Source organism: Manis javanica, chromosome 6, assembly GCF_040802235.1.
Source record: "Manis javanica isolate MJ-LG chromosome 6, MJ_LKY, whole genome shotgun sequence".
Lineage (NCBI taxonomy): Eukaryota > Metazoa > Chordata > Mammalia > Pholidota > Manidae > Manis > Manis javanica.
In genome coordinates, this window is record NC_133161.1 from 13864273 (window position 1) to 13890043 (window position 25771).

General features: G+C 40.2%; 1 protein-coding gene, 1 long non-coding RNA gene and 1 other non-coding gene across 10 annotated transcripts in view; 1 reads left to right on the forward strand and 2 right to left on the reverse strand.

Moving 5' to 3' along the window:
* LUC7L2 (LUC7 like 2, pre-mRNA splicing factor) overlaps nucleotides 1-14680 on the reverse strand; it is a 66745-nt gene extending 52065 nt beyond the window's left edge. For 2 of the 8 annotated variants that reach the window (XM_073238379.1, XM_073238377.1), the window contains exon 1: nucleotides 932-1003. Coding sequence is in view for 5 of the 8 variants with exons in the window: in XM_073238370.1 (XP_073094471.1) it covers nucleotides 11475-11595; nucleotides 14383-14520 (259 nt within the window). In the remaining 3 variants the exon portion in view is untranslated. Of the gene's footprint in view, nucleotides 1-931; nucleotides 1016-3945; nucleotides 4347-11474; nucleotides 11596-14382 lie in introns of those variants that run through there. The other 6 variants (XM_073238370.1, XM_073238371.1, XM_073238372.1 and 3 more) reach the window with 6 other exon arrangements.
* LOC140849842 (uncharacterized) lies at nucleotides 4548-6881 on the forward strand. The gene is made up of 2 exons (XR_012132086.1): nucleotides 4548-4683; nucleotides 4778-6881. It is a non-coding gene; the product is annotated as an uncharacterized lncRNA (long non-coding RNA).
* Nucleotides 14681-15199: 519 nt separating the features above from the next.
* On the reverse strand, nucleotides 15200-15272 carry TRNAR-CCU (transfer RNA arginine (anticodon CCU)). Its single transcript has one exon. It is a non-coding gene; the product is annotated as a tRNA-Arg (tRNA).
* Nucleotides 15273-25771: the final 10499 nt, after the last annotated feature.

Genomic DNA, 25771 nt, shown 5'->3' on the forward strand with positions numbered 1-25771 from the left:
CTAACTTGCCTTGAACATTCTATAACCATAAGGGACAACCAATAATGCTACAAAATTCGATTCTGTATTCCACATTCTATTAGTCTACTGGTTGACTGCCAGCAGATTGCCATTCCCTGGCCTGTTTTAGCCTTTCAAGAGATGGTCTCTGCTCCCATGTAAAGGTTTTAAGCAACTAAGAGGTATGGAAATTCTCAAACCTACCTCCTGTAATGTCCCTAGACTTAGGAAATAATCTGAATTCACACCCTCAATTTTAACTCCCATCTCTTCTTGCACCTTGCCAGGCCTTTCTGGAGTCAGGACCAGAGACTCATCATAACCAAACTGTATTTGTTGGCAAAAGGGCTTTAGCTAAGAGACATCCTTGCAATTAACCCAACTCAGCAAAAATGACTATAGCCTGTGTGAGGAACTGAGTTCCTCCAATTGTCACATAGATAATTCTCAAACAGGTGCTTGAATTTTCCTGTGCTGTTCCTCCCTGCTTTCAAATGGAGTATGTTCAGGGAAGATAATCTCTCTTCCTTCTAAATGCTAACAACTAAAACAGAAAAGTATTTATAAAATTGAATGTATCTTAAACTTCAGATAAAATAAGATAATTTGTATCCCTTCTAAAAAACTTAAAATATACTTATTTTCCAACATTTTCTTAATGTAACATAGGAAATTATTTGGTTTCCCAGTTTAACAGTTATAGATGTAACTTGAGGCAAAAAAGGTTAAGTGACTTACCCAAGGTTACAATTAGAGGTACAGCTGGGGCTAGAAACCAGGCCTCCTGAGTCCCAGCCCAGTGCTCTTTTCCTTAGCCCATGATGCCTTATCAGAAAAATCCAAATACAGTCAGACCCCCAGTTACATGGGTATGAGTTACACTGATTCACATATACAAACTTTATATAGTGTGACCAATGTTTCAACTCACGCGGTACCCTGCTTCCATTTATGCAGTATGCCAGGCATCGGCACGATTTTCAGTGGCACACAGGCGGTTGCCACCACCAGGGCCCTAGGCAAAATTGCAAAGAAGGCAAAGTTTGTCTTTGGCCCTCCCACCTCCCTTATGCATTCCTCTCCCGCACCTCCTCATCATCCCCCTGCCCAGCCTCCCAACGCCATCATGCTGCCCTCTGGATGTCCAAAGAACCCCACTTCCATCACTCACCCAGGACTGTCCTTTCTGGAAGTGCCCAGTAATCCAAAATTATCTCTCCATTTCCCTGCCACTAAAATTCCTATTCCTGAGGATTTCAGTGAAGTTTAGGTAATCCAATTACCTAATGAGTAACTAATTTAAGCAATTTAAAATAAGATTTATTTAACAGACTTACATCTCTAAGGAGTTTAAAAAGGAACTACTTAAAACCTGACTTTGAGGAACGGGAAAAGGAATAATCTTTTATTGGGGGTGATGGTGAGGTGAAAGGAAAGCAAGGTTTCCCAGGGCCCTGGACCTCCTGTGCCACTTCAGATTTCCTCACAGACAGGACACTAGGGGTTGAGAGCATTATTGCCACCTTGAGTTCCACTATCCAAGAACACAGTGGTGGTTGCTTTAGTCTCTGAGATTTAAAAAAAAAAAAAAATTGGACAGAGCTGCCTTAAATACCCTCCTACCTACCTTTTCCATCTCTCTCCCACCTATTGGATCCCCATTTCCACCTCCTAGTGCCAAATACACCCAACAGCATTCCCTGTAAACTGTTCCTTTGTCCAATACAAAGCTTGCCATTATATGGTTTCAAATTACATCGTGTTATTCAGGATCATATCCATGTTCCCCTATCCCTGAACAACTTGAAGTTGACTGTTTGCTAAAACAGAACAATCCTAATTATTTAGAAGTCCTGAATCATAAGATAACATATGAGAACTCATTAGCTATTAAGAAGAAGAATGTTCTGATTCTTATCCTGTATACATAGAAGAATGTGGGTATCAAAAGAACATTCAATTCTTGTCCTTGAAAGTAGTGTTTCTTACTTCTGACCCAACACAGCAGTGAAAATCCAGTCATTTCAGCTAAATAATATCGTGGGCTCGTAAACATGAGTTCATTGGTAAATCCTCAGTCTGGAGGCAAAAAAAATCCAGTAACAAACACATAAAAAATATAAACTTATTTGTATAAAAGCAGAGTGGATTTTAAGAAATCTGTGTTTCTGATTACACACACAGGAATATACATACACACACACATATATATATATAAATATATATATATATATTTTTTTAATTTAGCTTTTTAATACCAGATTGGCTACCTAGTTTGGAAATTTATCAGGTGATAGTAGTTACTTTGATTCAACTTCCCTCAAAGGAAATTCAATCCATGCAGAAGGTACAAAAAATAGTATACATCTAGGATTAAAAGGATCATGTAAAGTCAGTCTTAAATGATTTCTATAATTTATTACAAAGATAATTCTGTCAATTAAAATCCTGGATTAAGCCCTTTCCAATACCATCTTGAAACTGGAAAAGGAGCAAATGTTAAGACACGTTGCAGGTACAAAATAACCATTTTTATCTAAAGTGGAAATGATAACGGGTAAAATTTTCTCCAGTGGCATTTTAAATTCATGTTAACTTTCAAGGGCTTACTACACAAATAAAATTCATTGCCTTCCCAATCTTCCCCTCCTTAACACAACCATAAGTAGGTTTGCCATCTACACCTATTTGTCTATGTTCTGCGAAGAAAAGCTCCCAATGTAGTTTCATTAAAACCTAACTGTGAACACTGAAAAGCCACTCTAAATATGCATTGTTAAAAAATCTTGAATTCAATAAATTAAAAAAATCTACTCACATAATTTGCTGCAAAGCACCTAAGAAAATTATAAAAGCGACTGCTGAAAACTGAAGTGTGCCTTTTCTCTTACGTCAAACAATTCAAATAACTTGTCAAGAAAAAACATTTAATGACCAAGGAACTCTCTGCCTGAACAAGCAACATACAAAAACGAGCAAATGTTTTGCTTTGTTTTTAAGAGAGAGAGCACTGAACTCAACCTTTTCTCCATACTAGCATAGATTTGAGCTGAATTTGAAAGAGTACACTACTAATTATCACAAAAAAGCAACAGCGTTTCATCTTATTTAGAAATTCTCTTTACGACAAAAAGATAACCAGCAGTAAGTGATTTTCTATACAAATCCTAACGTAAGTGCCTAAAAGAATCGTTGTTTGCCTCAATTCTACTTAACTGGGCCCCACATTTTCAAAATGGTTCTATTTGGGACACATGCAAGACTTGTCAATATTTACTTGAACAAAGCCTCTATTAAATTGTCTAACAAAATGGAGGCCTTTCGGAAAAAAAACAGGCCGTAACACTTTTCTTTTCACAAAACGGGACCAAACACACCCACTGCAAGAAATCATGGTTTGGGTCAGATCTTTCCATAATGGCTGTTTCTGTGGGGATCGAGGGTGCACCCCTGGGGATTGGGTTCATAGTAAACGTTTCCTCCGGACCCAGAGAAAGAGGTGGGTGGGACAGTTCTCTCTGGATACTCAGGAGGGCGGCGGCGAGGGATGATACCAAAGCACTGAGTTAAGTAATTAGTTCACGGGGCGGAGACTTTGGCGGTACACAGGTACCAAATCAGCCACAAAACACGCCGCCCGACTACGCGGGGATAGACGGGCGCTCTCCCGTCCCAGCCAAGTCAACACTGAATCTCAAACTCCCCTTTCTGCCTGTAGGCCCCGCCTGACCCCATTGGCAGCAGTTCCCGCCAATCCGCTCGGTCACCGCCCCCCAAACCCGCCTGCCCAGGGTTGATTGGATGGGACGGAAGCCGGGACCTCGTGTTACCAATCTGGGAGACCCTTACTCGGCCACACATACAAGCCCAGGTGCACCCGCGGAGCCCCTTCCCCACGCTTTCTCCATCCCATCCCCCACCCCCAGGGTGCTGGCAGACACTTACCGTCCCGGGAGGTGCCCATCAACTGGTCCAGCATCGCGCGCATCTGGGCCTGCGCCGACATGGCGGCGGCGGCGTAGCGGGTAGACAGGCGGGGGTGGGGCGCCGACTGGGCCCTTTCGGGCGGGGGGGACCAGGGGAAGGGGTAGGGGGAGGTGAGACGCTGTCTCGGTTGCAATCGCCGCCTCAAGGCGTGCGGAAAGAGAGCAGGAGGGGCTGCAGAGAGCTCGGGCTGTGCTCCTCACGACGACGCGTACGTGGAAGGCAGGAGCCCTCGGAAGCGACCCGCGTTCCCTCACTCCGTCGGGTTCCTGAGACAGAAGCGATACCGACTAAGCAAGCTCTCGCCTCCAACACCGCCACCCGCCAGAAACCGTCAGCCCCCCCGTAAAGCTCTGACGCCGCTTGCCACCACCGTCACCGCAACGTGAGCGCGCACGCTCCTCGCGCTTAGTCGTTTCCCGCTGGGGCTCCACCAACTGGCGTTAAACTGTATTTGCTCCGCCCGCTCCGCCCGGGAGGGGTTCCGCCCTTAACGGCTCTTGGGCGCGTGCACGCGGGCTTTTCATGCCCCTTTCGCCCAAATCTCGCGAGACTGGTGCCTTAAAAGACCTTCGACCCGCATTTGCCAAATGCGCCGAGTCCTCGCTCCCGGCTGCAGTCGGCTGGGGTTGCAGAGTGCTGAGCTTGCGAATCACACCCGAGTTAGCGTACTAAAGAGAGGGTTAGCCCCAGTCGGAAGTACGTACAGACCATGTCCGTCGGTTAGGACTCCCTAACTGGGGTTGTCTCAGTATACTGTAGGCGTATTCCTGACCGATTAACTCGTTTTCAGGGACCCACCCTCTGCTGCCAGGCCCTCCACAGTTGCAGCCCTGGAGATCTGACATCTGGATCACTTCCCTTCATCTGTTCATAGCGACTGTAAGCCCCCCGAAACGGAAAAGGCAAGTTCAGGAAGTAACACCTAAAATTAATACGCTAGGAAATAGGTGATCTAACCCATTTGGATTATCATTACTTACGATAGCAGGAAGCTGTTGGTCTACATTTGGAACTCTAAAAATTAAGCAATATTCTGAGAAAGTAAAAGAGATGACCAGGAGAAAATCTCATGTCTAACGAGGTAAACATAACATACCTTGGAGCATTGCTGTGAGGACAGAATAGCTAACAAAAATGTCTAGCTCTGAGCTTTGCTCTGGTGTTAACCTTTTTTGTTTAATAATAGTTCCTTAAGATGAGACATAAGTCCTTCCTTAGATACTTTAAAAGGAAGTAATGGTAAAAATTTTTCATTAAAATTTTCTATGCATCGCATTGGAACTTAAAATTATTAGATCAAAATTTTAAATAGCAATATAGTCCCAAGATCCCTTTGCATATTGGGCCAATAAACATTTTAGAATCACGTCTTTAGCAACTGACAAAATATCCTCCCTCCAGTTACTCAGAGAACTCAAAATTCCAACAACTCCAAATAGTAGGAATAATAATATTTATAAACAATTTACAATGAGAGAAAAATGTAGATTTTTATGTCCCAGAGTGATGCATTATTATATATACAGTATGACCTTATTCTGAACAATAACCTTGGTAGGAAAATAGGTTTGTTGAATAATTATGAGTTCGTGAAGAGATTTTAGTTTTTATCTTTTTTCTTTCTGGTTGCTCACATTTTATATGTATCTCTTATACACAGCATATAGGTTTTTTTTAATAGTCTGATATTTGGACTTTTAATTTAAACATTTATATTCAAGTAATTACTTTTTAAACTTTTTCTATTTGGCTTGTCAGTTTTATGTTTATTTTTCTCTTGCCTGTCGTCTAATCATTACACCCCCCCCCCACCTTTTCTGGTAGTTTGTTTTCATTCTTTTCGTGGTTATTGTAGAAGTTGCAGCAGACACCTTTAACATATTGCAGTCTGATTTAATCAACACCTTTACACACCTATATGTTTTAAAACCAAGTTTCATATAACCAGTGTCCGTTTATTTACCACATTCTTTGCTCTTCGTTCCTTCTGGAATCTCTGCCTTTCCATTTGGGATCATTTCCCTTTTGTCTGAAGTTTAAATTTTAGGACAGGAGTCAAGCAATGTACAGGCCAAATCCAGCCCACTGCCTATCTTTCTGAATAGTTTCATTGGAATACTGCTAGGCTCATTCACTTACTATTGTCTAGGGTTGCTTCTGCACTGCAGGAGCAGAGTTGAGTGATGGTGACAGATACCATACACAGTAGTCTGCAAAACTGAAATATTTACTATCTGGCTCTTTACAGAAGTTTGCCTACCCTGCTTCAGAGTTTGCTTTTGCTTTGATTGCTATGGAGAACTCTCCCATTTTTGTTAACATGAAAATATTATTTTGCCTTTCTCAATTCTAGATGGATATTTTTACTGGTCTTTTAAACATTTATATTCATGATATTCTAGGTTGGAAGGTGTTTTCATACAGCATATGTATTCTGTCTTTCTGCTGTCTTTTACCTTCCAATGCCTCTGTGAAGTCAGTTCTCTGTCACTTTTTTGAAGATAGTTGGTTGCTTTAAGATTTTATCTTTTTGTCTTTGGTTTTCTGCCATTTTACTGTGATGTATTTAGATGTGCATTTATTTTTATATTTATGCCACCTGGGACTTATTGAGCTTTTAGAATGTGTGACCACACTAGGAAATTTTTAGCTATTCTCAAGTACTGTTTTTTGCACCTCCAAATAAATGTGTATTAGTTTTCATTGTATCCTCTGTATCCCTTTACTCTTTGTATTTTCCACCTTGTTTTGCCAAACTACCTTCATAATTTTTTTCTTAACAAATTTTATAGTTCACTAATCTCGCTTCAGCTGTGTCTAGTCTGTATTAACTCCACCATTTTAATTATTTTTAAATTTAAATTTAAAAAATTTTAATTTTTTAAATTTAGTAACTATATATTAATCTTATCTGAAAAAACAAAAACCTCTGCGAATGTCTTTTTGTACATTCTAGCAATAATATCCATTCTTTTTTAGGAACAAGGTCTCATAAGGAAACAGGAACTTATATAAAAGTAGGGTTAATCTATACATGCTAGAAATATATATAGTTAATCTATACATGCTAGGTAATTAAAAATTAGAATAGGTACATGTAACATACATTTTGCTAGCTGTCCAAACAGATGCTTCATTTTATTATAATTTATAAGCTAAACATAGTAAATAATTAAGGCTGTATAGTAAATTTTAATACTATTGTTATTCTTGGGGCATCAGTACATACCTACTATTAAATTTTATAAACATGGTTCTTGTTCATTTAAATGCATGTTTAAAAATTAAAATTCTGTGTAAGATACATATCTTTCAGTTGGGTGAATTAAAAACTTACCTTACAAACAGAATGTGCTTTGGATTAGCCTGCCTTTAGTTCAAAACAGCAAAGGTTTCTTTTCCCCCGATATAATCCTACTATGTGAACGTTTTCTTATCATCATTTCATACTTGTATTCCTAACACTTACCCAGACAAGGGATGAGCAAAGTACTGATAACTCCATACCTCATAGCCCGAAACAGTTCTAGTTAAAATGTACAAGTATCTGAAGTTTATCTAGAAGAGAAATAGCAAGAGCCAAACCTGAACTGAGAGAGCTGGTTGATAGTCTATTAAAGGCAGAGGAATTAAAAGCAATAAGCATATATAAACCATGTCGCTTGAAACAGGACAGTCACTTTTTTTTTTTTAAGAATGAAAAGATAAGGATACCTAAGCCAGTGTTGAACACATAGTAGGCATCAAAAATGCTTGTTGAAGGAAGAAAGAGAAAGTTAAATTTAACCTGAGGTGTGAAGAATGAATAGGAATTAGCTAGGGAAAGGGAGTACTATTAGGGCAAGAGCTTTGCATTCATAAGAGGAAAATGTTGAAAGACAGACCACGGCTCCTAGAACTCAATTTCGGTATGGTTAGACTATCAAATATAAGAAGAGTAGAGATGAGGCATAAGAGATTTGACAAGGGCCAAAATCCGGACCCCTTGTTAAAGTTTAACTTTTAAGATTTGTAAGCGAGAGAGAAAAGATCAGTAAAAAATGAATTGATTGAATAAGGCAATTTGGAGTTAACGAGACCAATTAGGGAGGGCAGTGCTTCTGGGAAAGAGATGCAAGGGATGAGGTCTGAACTAGGATAGAAGCTATAGAGATTCTAGAGATTCTTTGGAGGTAGACTCTAATTAATTTAGTGATTATTTAACTGAGGACGTGAAGAAGAGGAAATAATCAAGAATAACTCATATATCTGATTTGAATGACTAGTGAAAAGTGTCAATAAACTAACAGAGAATAAATACCAGAGGGGAGAGAGACAGGGGAGGATGATGTGGTTCTATTCTGAATACACTGAATTTGAGATGCCTGTGAGTCATCTAACTGGTGGTGTCTTCTAGCACTGGACATACAGGCCTATAGCTTGGGAGTGGAGCATGAACTGAGTTAACCTGTTGATGATAATTGAAGCCTGGGAAACAGAGGTGATCATCCAGGCACAGCATGTAGAGCGTGAGGAAAGGACCTAGGTCTGAACCCGAGGAACACCAACACATAAGGGTTACACAGAAGAGGAAACCGAAGACAAATGGCTAGAGCAAGAGAAGAAAAATACAAGAATGTGGTGTCATCAGAGCCAAGGAGAAAGGGCAATAGTGTCAAATCCTCCCTAGACACCAAGAAAGGTAAGGAATGATCCACTGGGATTAGTGGTTTGAAGGTCATTTGTAACATTGCAAGGCAGTCCTGTTAGAGTGGAGGGGCAGAAACCAGACTGCAGTGGATTGAGGACAAATGGGCAGCGAAAAATGCAGAGAATGGATATACGCAACAACATGGATTATTGATCTCAAAATCAGCATTCTGAGCCAAAGAAGCCTACTTAAAAGAGGACATGGTGTATGCCTGCACTTTGATGAAGTACTTGAGGACAAGCCAAACCAATCTGTGGTGATAGCAAGCAGGTCAGTGGTTACCTGCAGCCCGGTATGGAAAGGGGGGATTGACTGCAAAGGGGCATCAGAGAACTTTTTGGGGTGATGGAAATATTCTACCCTTATATTGGGGTCATTGTTACAGTGCATTCATTTGTCACTCTTTATTGACATGTACACTTGAAATGGGTATATTTCTTATTTATAAAGTATACTTCAATACAACTTAAGTTAAAAAAATGTAGAAATGAATATAATTCATCCAATTCATGGAATACATTCATCCACTTCGTGAAGAACAAGAGAAGGTGCTAACTGAAAAGGCATTTAATTAGAGGCTCCATATTTGTTTTTAGATGGAAAAGCCTTACACATATTTAAATGCTAACAGAATTCAGTGAGAGGCAACTGTTAAAGTTAGGAGAGAAAATAGAAGAAAGAGCAAAGTGAAGGAATGTGTATACCACATCAAAAATTATAGTAAGTAAACAGTGCCAAAAACCTTAGGATTCCATAGTTTAGGGACCTCCTCCATATGAAATGTTTATTGCTAAAAGTTTTGTGTTCCAGAATCAATTCCTTTTATTTCTAACACTGAGTTCAGCTAATCCCTGATAGTTAAGACCATTAATAAGAGGTACAGGTTTGAATATGTGGACAGAAATGGCCTAAATGAATTATTTAAACCTTAAGAAGTAACTTATCTATACTTCAGAAGATTGGTGGCAATAGGGATTAGAGAACGGTTCATGATAAAAGAATGAGTACAGTAAAAACAAGATTTTAATGTTTTTGTCAGGCACTAATTAGGTACTGTGTAAGTGTTTCATGTCAACATTATTCTTTATTAATTACAACCACAATGGTGGCATTCCCATTTTACAGAAGAGGGAACAAACTCAGGTCAACTAATTGCCCAAGATCACACAGCTGGTAAACTATCAAGGTGGGATTAAAACCTAGGGCTATATGAGTTCAAACCTGTGATAAATATTTCTTACCCTGTTAGGCAGTTCTGACTCAAATGTCTTTATTTTAAAATGTTACTTATTGTATATATAGTATTTTAATAACAAAGGAAATCAAAATACCAACCAATCTTAATCCTTTTGCTTCCTCTTACCAATGTAAAAATTTTCATAGAATATTAATATACCCATACTCACAAAATAAAGCAGGGGGAAAAATGTATGTTAAACATTTCTAGTTTTTTTATCTGTTCAACTGAATATTTATTTGACCTCTTAATTCCATTATATTAATATTAATCTCTTAGAAGAGATGCTGTTTTGAAATGCTTCCGGAATGGTTCTGTTCAGAGTGTACTCCAAGCCATGCATTCAAAGCACTGACTGAACAGTGCTGGGTATGCCACTGTGGACGTGCTCTGGAGACTGCAAAGGTGAAGGAACACGGGCCTTGCTCTTAGGGAGCTTGCAGTCTAGGAGAAAAATGGTCATAAGACACGTCTACAAGAAACTGATGTGTACCACAAAGGGGGCGGATAAAGAACTGTTAATAGTTCACAAAAAGAAAATGATTTTTTTGAGGAATTCAGAACATTAAAGGGAACATTCAGACTTCAAAAGATTATCAGTGCTTGAACTAAAACAGACAGTGAAGATAGAGAAGAATGTTAGAGCTACTGGAGGATCAGAAATTCCTGACTGGATGTGGAGAGTGACTAGAGAGAGGAATACAGAAGGAAGCCCAAGATTTTAACTTGGTCAGCCAACTGCGTGGTGGAGCCCTTCGTCCCGGCAGAAAATTCAAGAGGAAGAGCAATCTGACATATTGCAAAGCAGGAGAGAAGTCAGAGTGCTCATTCCATTTCCCTCTCCCTGGACATCCCCCCTGCAACCTGCAGTTGAGGAGTGGCCGTGTTCCTACACCTAAGGGTCAACTGTTGGGCCTCCCCACTATGGCTAGCCCCTAGGAGCATTACCACCTTAATTCAGTCCACATTTTCTGTAGCCCTTCATTAACTTTGCTCAGTAACCCTATTTGAGTGTGCCATCTGTTTTCCTGCCAGGACCTTAACACATCATTATGTGTGTGTTTCCTACTAAAGTGTGTATGTATGATTTGTATGTTTGTATATGCATAGCAAGTATCTAGAAAGATGTACACCAAACTGTTAGTAATAGTTACTAAGTAATGGGGATGGGAGAGGGGAGGGACAAAAGAAAAGCAAAGATGGCTCTTATTTCATATATCTGTATCATCTGAATTCCCTAAAACAATAGGCTTATATTACTTTAAAAAAAAAACAATAGTTTTAAAAGTAGATCAAGAACATCAATCAGCCTAATTTAAGTTCAGTAAATTCACTGAGAATAAAGATGAAACCTAAGAAACAGTCAACAAAATTACAGAGAAAACCCCTAAACTTAAAAAAAAATTTTAATGATAAATACATATTGATAGAAATGATTAAATTCTTGTATGAAGGCAGCATCCAAGGAACCTCCATTTCATGGCTCCCAGCCCTTCCCTCCAGGCTGTTGGGGCAACTTGAGACCCACCAAGCCAGCAGACTCCTCCACTGAGCGCTCACCCTTGCCATGAAACTCCTGATGAAGAGCCACATGTTCACGGGAGCTGCGTAGGAGGCAGAGATAGGTGGCAGCTTGGAAGTGAAGCTCATGTTGGGCTCTGCACAACTTCTCACTGGTGACCTAGAGAAGTAGCAAGGCCAGATAGTCTATTAATAGCCCAGGTACAGATACAGGGGCACAGAGAAAGATTTAATAGACATTCTCTAGAATGAAATTAAATTGCACAGAGGACGTAGAAACATGTATACGTTTGTGTATACTTAATACATAGACGCACCCTGTAATTACTGATGATTAGAAAAGATGACCTCCAGTTAATGAAGAGGAATTTTACAAGGGTTGCACTGAGGAGTTTCACTGAACATCCTCAAATTCTTATACCAGTAAAAGTCATCTTGTTTCAACTCCTCACTTACAGATGAGTAAACTAAAGTCCAGAGAGGCTTGGAAGTTGGCTAATAGCAGAGATGGGGAACTAGCATCAGGTCAATAATAATTAGTGTTACCTAAGGAATAGAATATAGAACATTCTCCCCTCCAAACAAATGAGGAGTTGCTTTATGTTCTGTGACTTTGGTTATGGCTAATGTGGGACATGCTTTCAGTGAAAACTAAAAACTTACTTTGTCTGAAAATTAGCGTCAGTAAGAAAATAAAGGTCTTATGTATAAAAGTAATATGCATACATTCACATTACTTAATTATACTTGCTCTCACAATTTACTTATCCACCTGATGTATCTGGATTCTGATAACCTTAAGTAGCTGGAAACATCATATCCATTTGGAAGTCCCAGTGATTCCAAACCTTGTTTTTTCTTAATCATAACTAATTTCCAGATTAAATTAGTACACTGTCCTTTACTTGACTAGTTTTGGGTTCTGAGGTTGTGAGGAAAGGGCAGGAAAGATGAGACAGAGATGTGTGCAAAGCCTCATATGACTTAAGGCACCCTGCCCACCTGTGGATTAATCTCTGGTCACCACTGCCTACACAATCCCCTTCCTTTATTTGAATATCTAGGGTTGGAATGTGACAGCTAGAATGTATTAAGATCTGAAGATCACATATGTGAAAATGACACTCATAAGCTGCCCAAAAATAGGATTCATCTGCTTTAATGAATTCAACTTTTAAAAATTAAAAATTTATGAGACCAACACCAATATCACAATAGAGGGTAACATCCATCTCCATTCTATAAGGCCAAACTAATAACAGTTTGAATGAGGACTTGGACAGAATGCAGACCTTGATTCAGCTGAGTCTGACTCGTGAGGAGTCAGAGGGTCAGCAATATATAGTAAATGAATCACAAGAGGCCAAAAACAATCAAATGAAAAAGAAAACTATTTTCCCTAAGGGTAAGGGGGACATTCCTCCTTAACTGGATCCCTTCAGCCTAAGGAAAGGACACAGAAAATGGGCACAGATAGTTACTGGATTAGAATTCCATTTCCAGCAGGAAATAGAGACCATTCCCCTCCATGCATGCCACAGAATAGTGTTTCTAGAATTTTTAGCATGAGTTTCAGTCGTATTTCCAAGGAATTTCAGAGCCATTACCAATCCTCTTCCCCTTTTTTGGGTAATTAAAAAAATTTTTATTTCTAAGCCTCTTTCAAGGGTATTACTGTCACCTCCATCGGGTACAACCATAATCACGTCCCCTTCTTAAAAATCTTAAGAATAACCTCCCATTACATTTACAATAAAGTTTAAATTCCTGCCTACTACGTCTTCCTCCATTTCACCCACCACACCCTAAGCTTTAACCATTCTCACCCCTGGGTTTTCAAATGTGCAGCTTCTTTTACTTGGACCTCAAGTTCCCCAACCACCATGTGCTTGCTAATTCCAATTTATCCTTCAAGTCCCAACCTAATGAATTTCTTCCTGAAAGCCTACTCCTTTACACTAAGACTCCTGTTGTATGGCATCACAGTTGGACTATGAGCCTCGTACAAGACAGGACCCATGTCCATCTTATTCGCCGTTTTTAACCAAGTTCCTGTAAGTCCCTAAAATGGTGGCCTTTTAAAATCAGTTTTGGTTTTAACACTGCATTTTAACTTCCATGGCTCAAAAACTCAAGTTAGGACTGTGGTCCTCCCTTTTCCCACATTGCTCAAAGGACAGTAAGTTTCCTTCCCTAAAGCCCAAGTCGACTCTCCAATTTACTATTTTTGAGATAGGGTGCAGCCTCTTTCGAAACCCGATCCATAACTCCGAAGGCAGCAATCAAATAGAAGACCCCTATTTGGGAACCAGGTAACCTAGGTTCTAGTTGTTCCGATACATATCCTTACAAGTCACTGTCCCCGAGAGTAAGTTCCACCCTTTGATCATGAAACTATCTTCGCCTGCTCTTGCCAAAGAGGGATATGGAGTGTGGATTTCACTAAGGAATTTATCGAACATGGCTTCCCTTGTGTTCATATTTATCTGCTACATAAGGAAAAACTCTATATGGTCACGTATGACTAAGTTAATGTTCTAAATGAGTACGTAACCCCATTACACGTTTCTAGTTCAACTCTACAAGGCACCATTTTTTAAAATGGTGTAGGGAATACAATATGAGAAAAACGCACTTCCTGCTCTTCAAGAAGCTCCTATTACTCTTCACCTTATTACAGATTTCTTTTCTGGACCTTCCCCTCCGCACCGACGAGACCAGTGAATGCAGTCCTCGGGGACGGCGCGCGCCCAGGCGAGTCTGCCGTCCCCCAGGTCCTCGGTTAGGCCCCGGGCGAGGGCCACAGCCTCCGGCCTAGGCCCCGGTTTGTCGGCTGGACGCAGGTCGCGGCGGGAGGGTGGGCCTCAGAAATGCAGGCGCTAAGGCCCGACTCTCCCTCCCTCCCAGCGAAGGGACGCGGGAGCACCCGTAACGAGGGCTTCCGTACCCGATGTGCACGGAAAGCCTTCACGAGGTACCGATAGGCCGCGGTGTCGCGATAGGGTCGGCCAGTGGCCGCGTTCATGCAGCGTAACTCCCGTAGAAGGGCCCGTAACGTGCGCGCCGGGGACCCTAAGGCCGCCATTCTCCGGTCCTCCGAGCCTGGGGCCTCAAGGTGCCCTACGCCCCGCCAACTCCCTAACCCCCAGCCCCAGACGCCTAACGAAGGGTCGAACCCAGAGGGCCGGCTCCCCCTATCGATGGCAGAGCACTGGAACTTCTCACTTCCCTTCGCGGCTAACCAGTCAAACGCCGAGCGGGGCCCGTAAGGAGTTAAGAGAAAAGCAAACGAAAGCCGAGTGTCACTGAATAGCCAGGTCCTCAAAAAACCCAGAGGAGGTCCTTTCCTGACTGCGTTATTTAAGACGCCATTAGCTGACTGACTGCTGAGTCTCAAGAAAAAGAGCCTGGCGGGAATGTCAATAATGGGACACGTGAAGAAGATAAATTTTTATTTTTAGAGAGGATATAAAAATTCGACGTATTGACTTCCCATTAGTTTTACGGAACGTACAGCTCAGAGGAAGGAATTGGAGCGTGATTCTCGCAAGGTGAAGCCCAACACTTTGAAAAGCTACACACTTCCGATTTTTTAAAACTAAAACCGTTTCGGGGGCTTTCTTGTCCCCTCCAGGCGTGAGCCAGGAGCTCTGTCCTCTCGCTTTCTCTCTAAATAAAGCCTCTGCTTTGCTCTCCTAAAAAAAAAAAAAAAAAACTAAAACCGTTTCGGTATAATTGTTTTAAGACGGCAAAAGGGTAATTATCACCCCAGATGGGACTCGAACCCACAATCCCTGGCTTAGGAGGCCAATGCCTTATCCATTAGGCCACTGGGGCTCCTGAGAACGACGCCCTCAAACAACATATTCAATGTTAAACCCTTCGGTACGTCATCATTTCTTAACTCTTGCCTTGCAAACTACATGAATATCAATATGTGAAACACGGCGTGCTGGGAACTGTAGTTCAGAAGACAAAAGTCCGCGTTACAGTTGCCAAGGCTCTACCCTCGAAACAGCACCGAAGAGCCGGTCGGAGAACGGGCGCGCGCACGACTTTGCGTACGCATTTGCCTGCGCCGTAGCCTCTGCGCCTGTGCAAAAGCGGGCACGCTACGTCACGGATCCGGCCTCCCTGGGTACACAGTCCGAATCGGAGAGACGACCTCTCACCTGCCGCTCCATCCGGTTCTTACCGGAAACTGCCAGCCCCTTCCGGTGTTGCGGTTTTCCGGACTTCGCTTCGCTCCAGCCTACCCTTAGGTGGCGTTTGCCCCGGTCATTTTCTGTTTCCGGTTTAAGCCCTGAGGCCATTTCCGTAGAGCCGGTGGCGAATTAGCAACGTCTATCTTCCGAGTTGGGTCAGTGATACAGATGGAACATCAGGGAGTTGATACTTAATTCATTAGGAATTAGCTAATTAGAAATAATTAAGAGTTCATTTTCTGGTTCAGTTCCTAATTGCATAAGAAGGCACTAATGTTTCTGAGTCTCAGCGACCTTACCCCTTGTTTAAATATCGCAATGGCTCCCCATTGGCCCTGAGATAAAGTTCAGGGTACTGGGCCCTGCCTAAACTGATCATTGTATGTCTTAATCTTCATCTCTCACACTTCCTTTCCTCTCACCTTCTGTTCCAGGTATCCGAACCTCTCATTGTTTTCCTCACGCCTTGTGTGTTATAAACTAGATTACTTATGTCGCAGTTCCATCATCCTCCAGATGAGTCAAGATGCAGCTGTCCTCTTGTTGGGCAGCTGCGTCTGGGGAGGACTCTCCCTGTGCACTGGGTGAAACCTCAACCCCGGCATGAGAGGGTTCTTAACTGAGAAAGAATTCTTGACTAAGTTGGGCCAGTGTGGGTAAGGAAAGAATTCATTAAAGCAAGAGTAGAAGCAAAATATCGCAGAGAACAAGGAAGAAAAGGGAGGAAAGAGAAATTCCTTGAATTTGTGCTGGGCATAGGGCGAATCCCTTGCCAATTCCTGAAGCTAGGGTCACCTGTTGTCCAGTGTTCACTTGGATCTGCATAGCATGGGAACTAAGCCCCCACCACCCCAGGATTTGGGGGAGCTGTGGAGCACAGGATGAGTGAGATTTTGTTAACTTCCCAAAGCAAAGAAAGATTTTCAGGCTGGCTGCTTAAGAGCATGATCATATAGCTGTAATCACCAAGGGGACGTGGAGTTGCAAGCCCAAATCACATATCTTAATAGCCTTCCCTACTTGTTTGAAGTAGAACAGAGAGAATGAAGACTTGTGCATAAGTCTAGAAAACTGAATGAAATAGTGAAGTAATAAAGACACTTACCACTGGGAAAAGGGATCTTTTATTAACCTCCCAAGAGGCTTGGAAGAGCACAGAGATAAAACGCATTATGTTGAGCCGCAAGAAGTCTAAGTCACTATAGCATCTTACTAAGCTGATAGATAGTGACTACAATGGGGGGTACTTGATAATATAGGTGAATGTTGAAATCACAATGTTGTCCATGTGAAACCTTCGTAAGATTGTATATGAATGATACTTTAATTTTTAAAAAGTCTTTAAATCAGAGTATCCTCTCGAAAGGGGAGTGAAGACAGCCTCAGAGAGGAGGTGCACTCTAAGTCTTAGGATTGGTGTCTTTTAAGGCTTTCAAGAATGAGGCACAGGTCCAGGGGGCATAGGCTTTGGCATGTGGTCTCAGGTTTATCTCTAGTGAGAGGCATTATGTCATTGTGCATAGTCCTCTAGATATTCTGTAAGGTAAACTTAGCACAAGGAATTTATTGATCCTCTTCTCCAATATGGTAGTCACCCTCAGAGTGGGAACGTAACATTCAGGACTGCCGGCCCTGCCTTGAGATAGGGTCAGTTGTTGGCTGATTACCATAAGCGATGTTGGGAATCTTGCCTCCTCTCTGTTTTTTGTTGTTGTTTAAATGGAATTAGCCTTAAGATGGAGTCCCTCATATTCTTACTATACTATTTATATCTTGGCATTTTTCTTCATAGACCAGAAAAATTAATCAATGTTTCTTCGCCCATGTGCCAGCAACTCACGACTTCCCACACTAACAGGTCTTTCCTCCTGGGTCTGTCAGAGTCCCCCAGCTCTAGCTGTGGCCAACTCTGATGTAATATTTCTGCCCATCTAACTCCAAAGCTTGTTTTTAAAAATGGTGTTTTAAGTTTCATAGTGGAAAGGGTCTTTTATTAAAAAGATGCTGGGTAATTCTCAGAATTTCCTGGTAGGGCTGGAGACCAGGTTTGGAAGCCAAGAACCTCATTCCCGAATCCTGCCCCAGATCTGATCCAGTGAAACCAGCGCTGTTGCTTACAGCTCACAGTGCGGACACAGTGACACTGGACAGGGACTGGACACTGGCATCAAAGCTGTTGCTCCAAGGCAATGGCTGTAGCTGGCTTCTCTGTTTCCACTTGTGCTAGAATGGATTAAGTCATTACCTGAGAGTCACGTTCTGCGGTGAATACTTAACTTAGCATGGCCTGGATCATGTTCCCATGTCTTGGTCAAGCAAGGCTGGGAAAACAAATATTTTATCATTCAATGAATTTTTATTGAGCATCTGCTGTGAGGCATTCTTTGAGATGCTAGAGAAACAAAGCAAGCAGAACGGGGTAAAGGCTTCCATACTCAGGAAGCTTCATTTTAGGAAGGGGAAGACAAGTAAAACAAAATTTGTCAAATAATGCTATGGAGAAAAATGAAGCTGTGGGCACAAGGTTGGGATTGGATTGCTTCTTACCATGTTCCGGGAGATCCTTATTGATGGGGTGACATTTCAGCAGAGCCCCAAATGATGTGAGGGAGCTGGCATCTTCAGCTTATATGTGTGCACATGTTGGGGGGCAATGTCCTTGCTTTTAAGTAAAGAGATTCTACCTCCATTCCCCAACTATTGTGTGGCCACCACTGTACTGTCCTTCAAGCTCTGTGAGGGTAGAGAAGTTCTGAGACAAGTTTCTTATGCCCAGTTAGACTGTGGGAACAGAACCCCAAGAGTCCAGTCTTAACTGCAGCTACAGCAGGGACTGACTACCTGGCCATGCACATGGGAATATGGGGGAAATTTGGGTGGGGAAGAACCAGGACTAATGAGAGGATATATATGTATAGGCACTCCCACCAACTGTGATACCATAGATCTGTGTCCTAACACAATGATTATAGCTTTCTGTGGTTGTATATCTGTAGCAATAAAAATCTTGTGCCTCTGCATAAGTCTATATTTATTTTAAAATTAACTTTAAATATGTAGCATAGGACTACTGAATCAATGTATATACATTTAAAACATGCACAAAGTAGAAATAAAAAGGATGTAAAAAAATGAAGTAAATGATATTTCTAAAATATTTTTATTTGTTAACAGTAAAAAAAAGTCCTAATTTCTCTCTGTAAAGAAAGTTTATTATTTATTTAATTGAAAACAATGTAATTCAGCATGTTTCATTATTTTTGAAATCTTGGCTTAACACATTAGGCAACGAAAACCACGTAGTGATAAACATTTCTAAATATCCATTTTCAAATTTATCTCTTCATAGCATGAGTTTCTTTTAAAAAGGCAGTTAATGTCACCTATACTTGTAAAAAATAACTTTTAACTTAAAGGGACCCATAAAGTATGTTCATTTCTTTCAAAATATCAACTAGGCAGCTGTATCCAGGGATCTCAGAAAAAAGAGAAACCACTGTAGGCCTTTTAAGCAGAAAGGAACTGAGTGCAGGGCATCGAGATGGTTTGGCACTATTAGAAGGACAGCAGGAGTTAGGGGAAGTTGCAACTACTAACAAACAGTTCAGAGTATTAGGTTGCAGCTGTCACCCAGGTCAGAAAAATGAAGGGAACCCCCCCCCAATTGCTGATAGAGTTGCCCCCAAGTACTGAGATAGAGGCTGAAGGCAGGCTACGGCAGAACTTTACCATGACCTACCCATTTTGCTAGGTGCTGTCACAGAAATAAAGAATACCACTTTTTCCTCCCACCTACAGAATCTCACATGAATACACTGGCAGAAATCACATCCAGAACCTTGAAGGCAAAGGAGTTTGGGAAATGTCATATCCATAATTCTAGTCCCCTATAATAGAGAGCATAGAAGGATGTGGGAATGAATGCTCACTGCCATCGAACAGAATATAGACCACATAGCAATGTATTTCTCATAGCCTCATCTCATAGTCATCACAGAAAAGGAAAGCAAATGAGAAACACTTGCCTCTTTTGTAAAAGAAAAATAAGTAATTAATATTTAAATCTGACAACTTCCATAAATATTTTTAAGCAAGATAATCACTTGATGTCTATGTAGTTTACGGAATCTTCATGGCTACTTCACATAACATAATAGCTTCTGCTGTTTAAAGTTCTTGCTTTACATCAAATTACCCTTACAGGTAATGTTCGGTGGCATATAAACTGCAGTACATTATAATCTTCATAAGTAAATGTGATGATGAAGATGCTGAGAGCAGTTTTTTTCCTCTCACCTGCTGCTTTCAAACCTCCTGACCACCTTCTGCATCAAGAAATCAGGATGGTTCACACAGCTCTTCGAGGAAATAACCGGACAGTTAGCCCTTCTTCTTTGGTTTTAAAAAAGTCCAGTCTGTATAACATTAAAACTCCAAACTTCATCCAATAGAACTTCTCCCTGATGTTAGCTGAGGCTGCAAAATGGGCGGTGAGGGCAGGAGGGCACAACCAACCTCTATCCACCCGATCTGCTCTTCTCCGGCGCAACCTCTTCCTGGAACAAGCTAGACTTGGAAGGTGTGAATAGAAAGCATCTTTGTTTTCCCATGAAAGCCCCTACAAACCGGCTGTAATGAGCTGTTCCTCTGTATGCCTTTATGAAATTTATAGCTTTTCCAGTCCCTTTTAGGTAACAAACACATTGAAGAGTAATCATTGCCATTATTTTTTAAAGTCTCCTTTTCTAGGCATTAACAAGGTTCATCCAGTGATTCATCTTGGTTCATCCAAGATGAACCTCATCCAAGGTTCATCTTGTTTATCAAAACTTCAAACATCCATTCATTGAAAACTTCTTCCATCCTCCAGCCTGGAAATCTGGGAGAATGGGGCTCATGGTCATTGTCATTTCTCCTCTCACACTGCCTCCTCCCCATGTGCTGTTCAGGGCCTGCCTTCCTGTTCAGCCAGGTAAGGAAGAACAGGTAAGGTCTTACTTGATTGGAAGAACTGGTGTTTCTGCTGCCTGAGGCTGCCTTCCTCACAGCTGGTCCCAAGGGACCTGAATGGTTTCTCGGTCACTGGGCATCTCTGGCCTGTACGTTCTCTTGTAGGCCACCCGTCTCTAGGTACTTAGGATTCCTGCCCAAGCCCCTTAGTTTCCAGCAGCCTCCCCTCCACGGAGGTCATCTCATCCCTCCAGGTTATTCCCTTTCGCTGAATTCCTTCTTAAAAAGAGCGAATCTGGCTCTTTCTTGCAAACCATATCAGACCCACAGGAACTCAGGGACTTTGGGGGTGGAAGCCTTTCTGAAGGCACCTGTCTCTCCTCGTCTGTCTGCTCAAGGAGCCAGCCACCTACAATTTGTGTGTATACCTTTAGTAGTGAGTCAGACGCCAGTCCCTGTATCCCTCAAATCCACAGGGTGTGTCGAGTTCTCCAAATGGTCCTCTCCGAGTGTCCCCTCCTTTGGCAGGAGGTGACGAGGAAGCACTCCCTGCCCCCTCCTGCTTGGGGAGAAGGGAAATGTCCAGCATACTGACAACTATTCCAAAGAAATCCTCTCACATTTTCTCCTTGGGACCTGGAGGTGGATGCCAACTAATCCTCCTCAGTCCTGACAGTGCTTCCAGTTTCAGTTTCAGTCTCTTAGCTCGGGTGTGAAGGTGATTCAGATCCTCCTCCCTTTAGAATGTGGGCGGCCTCAGCACCTACTGTTTTGTTTTCAGCCTTTGGGGCGTCTGGTGAAACTGACACAGAGAGAGTCCCGTTTTAGTGCAGGAAGTTACCACTGTCAGCCCCTCCTCAGGGAACGCCTGTTTTTCCACCAAGACATCAGATACACTGTCGGCGACTTATGACCTGGACTGTGAATGTAGTTAATATTGAACTATTAAATATTTACATACTTTATGTTAAATATTAGTATTTACCTTTATATAGACATAGAACTTTTTATACAAAATATATATATAGGATTTTGTTTTTGACATTATGGAAGATTAGCTGTGCAAAGAAATCACTCTAAAAGTTAAGCACCTTAAAATGCTGGGTGAAATTTTAACAAACACAAAAAATACTTTTTCAAAGCATGATTGAACTGACAATAAAGTAAAGGGGGTCAGAATAATTAGAGGTTAAAAAGCAAGAAAAGAACTTGGGTGCCAAAGCAGCATTTGCCCTGAGGCTCTCCACTGATCCAGGTAGCTGGGACTCTGTACTGTCTTAGGCAGTCAAAGGAAAGGAAGCCTCAGAACAGCATGGTAGGAGGTCAGACCATAGCTCTTGCAAAATGATGGACCCGCCAGCGATTGACCTCATTGCTGGGAATGAAAAAAAATATTCCTGTCCTCACCAAGAAAAGACTTTTCTGTTTCAACTTCAGTTCGCGGTGGGGAACTTTCTACAAGAGTTCCAAATCACCAGCAATAACCACTCATATGCATTTGTGGTTGAAATTTGTCCTACTTCTGTGACCCCCAAATCCTTTAGCCAAACATTTAGTTCCTAGAAGCAAACTCAAATACTCTTTAAAGGAGCATATTTTAAATCCAGGCCTCAAAGAATGCCTATTGTTAAAGTTCTAAAGTGCAGGGGTATGTGATTTTTAAAAAATCACTAAAACACACAGAAATAAGCCACTGTGAGCAAATTAGTAGAAAACAATAACCTGCCTAACAGTCGGACCCACAATTAAGTCAAAGGTGTGACTCTAGGGTCTGGGACTTTGCTCTGGGAAATGCCCTCTGATGCTCCCAACCCACTTCTTAAAGCATATGCTAGGGCACCCTACCAGGGGCCTCCAAATCAGTGTATATCACCAACTAAAAAGCTGATAAATGCTGAAGAAAACAAGCTTACAGGTGAAAAATAATCAGATATTTGAGGAGTACAATCACAACAGAAGAGACAATAAATGGAACAAACTGTACTAGACAAACCAGAATGGAACAGGGCAGATCAAGAAATTAAAAGAAGCATAATAAAGATCTACACAGAGATATAAGGATAATATTAAGGAACAGTCAGCTATGCAGAACCAAATGGAAACACTGGGTATGAAATACGTAATAACTGAACAAACCCAAGAGACTGGATAAAAACAAGAATGGCTACATAGCTGAAAAATGAATAATGATCTACAATAGCTCGAGGAATTTTCACAGAAGGTACTAGAAAGAGAAAATATGAAATAACATTTAGAAGACAATGTCAATATCTGTACAATATAAGTTACAGGAAGAGAGAAAGTGGATTTAGGAAATAGACTATTTAACAAAATCATAACTTTCAAAAATTAAAAGATCCCAATTCAAAGGTCTCATGGAGCATCAAACAAAAAATTAGGAAAAAAACAAAGCTTTGACACATTATAGTGAAATTTAATAACATTAAAGACACAAAAATTCTATAAGCTTCTAGAGATAGTCCACAAAAGAATAAATTAGATTGATATTATCTTAACAGAGACACTGGAGACAAAAAAGCAACAAAGTTATATTTTCTAAGAGATGAAGGAAAATAACTTAGAATATTTTATCTAGCTAAACTAGTATTTAAATGTGAGGATGTAAAGATGAAACGTTCAGACATATGAGGCCTTAGAAAGTTTACAGCAGTCTCTGAAAAATGTGGAAGAAGTACTTTTATACTTAATATACTAATATAAGTTGTTATTCTTACTATTCTAAATACTTAATAAACACATGAAAGATACTCAATACCACTAGTCATTAAAGCAATGCAAATCAAAAGGACAAAATATTACATTATACCTACTAGGATAGCTATAATTTTAAAAAATGGAAAATAACAATGCTGGCAAGAATGTGGAGAAATCTAAGCCCATATACATGCCTGGTGGGAATGTAAAATGACAGCTAGTGCAGGAAACAATTTGGTGGTGCCTCAAAAAATTGAACAGATTTACCACATGACCCAGCAATTCCATTCCATACATCTACACAAAAAACGTGTACAGTAGTCCTATAATTTCACTTTCCATGGTTTTAGTTACCCAGGATCAACTGTAAGCAGATGATCCTCCTTCTGACATATTGTCAGGTCAGTAATAGCCAAATGCTATGTCACAGTGCCGACTCATTTCCCTCACTTCTCATCCGTAAGCATTTTCTCATCTCACATCATCACAAGAAGAGTGAGACAGAACATTTAAGATATTTTGACAGAGATTACATCCACACAACTTTTATTACAGTATGTTATTTTAATTGTTCTATTTTATTATTAGATCTTGTTAACCTCTTATTGTCAAATTTATAAATTAAACTTCATCATAGGTGTGTATATATATGAAAAAATATAGCATATAGAGAGTTCAGTACTATTCAGGGTTTCAGGCATCTATGGGGGTCTTGGAACATATCCCCTGCAGATAATTGGGAACTACTGTACACAAATGTTCATAGCAGCATTATTGCTAACATCCAAAAAATGGAAATAGTCTCTAAGTGTCTGTCAACTAATGAATGGGTAAACAAAAATGTGATATATTCATGACAATGGAATATTATTCAGGATATAGATAGCTGGGGTATCAAATATGGTATTAGGGCAAAAACACATCATAAAGAAAAACAAGGGACATTATAAGCAAAAGAAACGGAAAACAGATGAAACAGATACAACCATGAACATATAAATAGAATGAACGGTTCCTTGAAAAATTAGAACAAACCTCTGGCAAGAATGAGTCAGCAAAAAGGAGAAGATGCATATGAACAAAACAGAATGAAACAGGAAAACAAACACAACAGAGATTATAGGAACAAAAAAATTATGAATGCATTTTTAAGAAATTTTATTTAAGTGCTCATCATATATAAGGTTTATGGGAAAAGCATAAACCTCATGTTTTTTTCAATGATCAGCATTCCCAGAAAATTAGGAATAGAGCTTTAACTTCATGAAAACTATATACCAAAAAAATATAAACACTATATTCAATGGAGAAAACTTAGGTATTTTCCTATTAAAATATGGAACAAAAATGTCACTTTCACACTACTGTCTAAAATAGTATGAAAGGATCAGTCCAATGCTCTTAAGACATAAAAAGAGAAGGAGTTGGGAGAAGAGATTACAGTTTAATTATTTGTAGCTTATGTGATCATCTCCATTGAAATGCTAAATAATCAGAGGAATTATTAGAATAAGAGAGTTCACATCATTGCTGGATATAAACAACTTTCAAAGACTAATAGCATTCCTTGATTGCAATAAAAAAAGAAAATATAATAGAGAATACTATTCATAATAGTAACAACTATAAAGTACCTATAAATTGATACATAAATGATACCTTTACTGAGCAAATTTAAAAGCTTTATTAGAAGACATAAGAGGATTTGAATAAATGAAGAGATATACCATGAATGAAGTAATTTAACAGAGAGAAGATTCTATTCTTTCCAAAGTACTCTACAAATTAAATTCAATCCTAATAAATATTTTGGTTGAATTTTTTAATGGAATTTGAAGATTTTATATAAGAATAAAGAATTTTATATAAGAATAAAAATCCACAATTAGATGAGTCAACATAGAAGAGCAAATAGGGAGACTCTCCTTACTGGATATTAAGGCATTCTGTAAGTCTACAGTAATGAAAAATAGTTACGACATGGTATAGAAACAAAAAGAACAGCGAAACAGAATAAAACTTGTAAATAGACCCTTGCATATATGAGAACTTGACATATGGATTTAAATGGTACCACAAATTAATGGGAGAAGTATTTTCTAGAAGGTGCTGGAAAATTGGCTCACAAAATGAAGAAAAATTGAGCTGGACACCTATATATTACACAACATAAGGTGAACAAAAGACAGATTTAAATGAAAAAGTGAACAGTACAAAGCTAACTGAAGAAAATGTAGGAGGAATATTTTTGTTACCTAGGGGTAGGGAAGTATTTCATAGCAAACCCATCAAAACACAAATGTAGATAAAAAGTAGGTCAATTTGACTATTAAAAAAGGTTTCTGCTCAGTACAGGACGCCATAGACAAAGTTAAAACAGGTAACAGACTAAAATGTGTAACTTCTAAAACTGGTAAGAAATTATTATCTACAAAACAAAAATGCAACTGAATAAAGAGCAAAGAT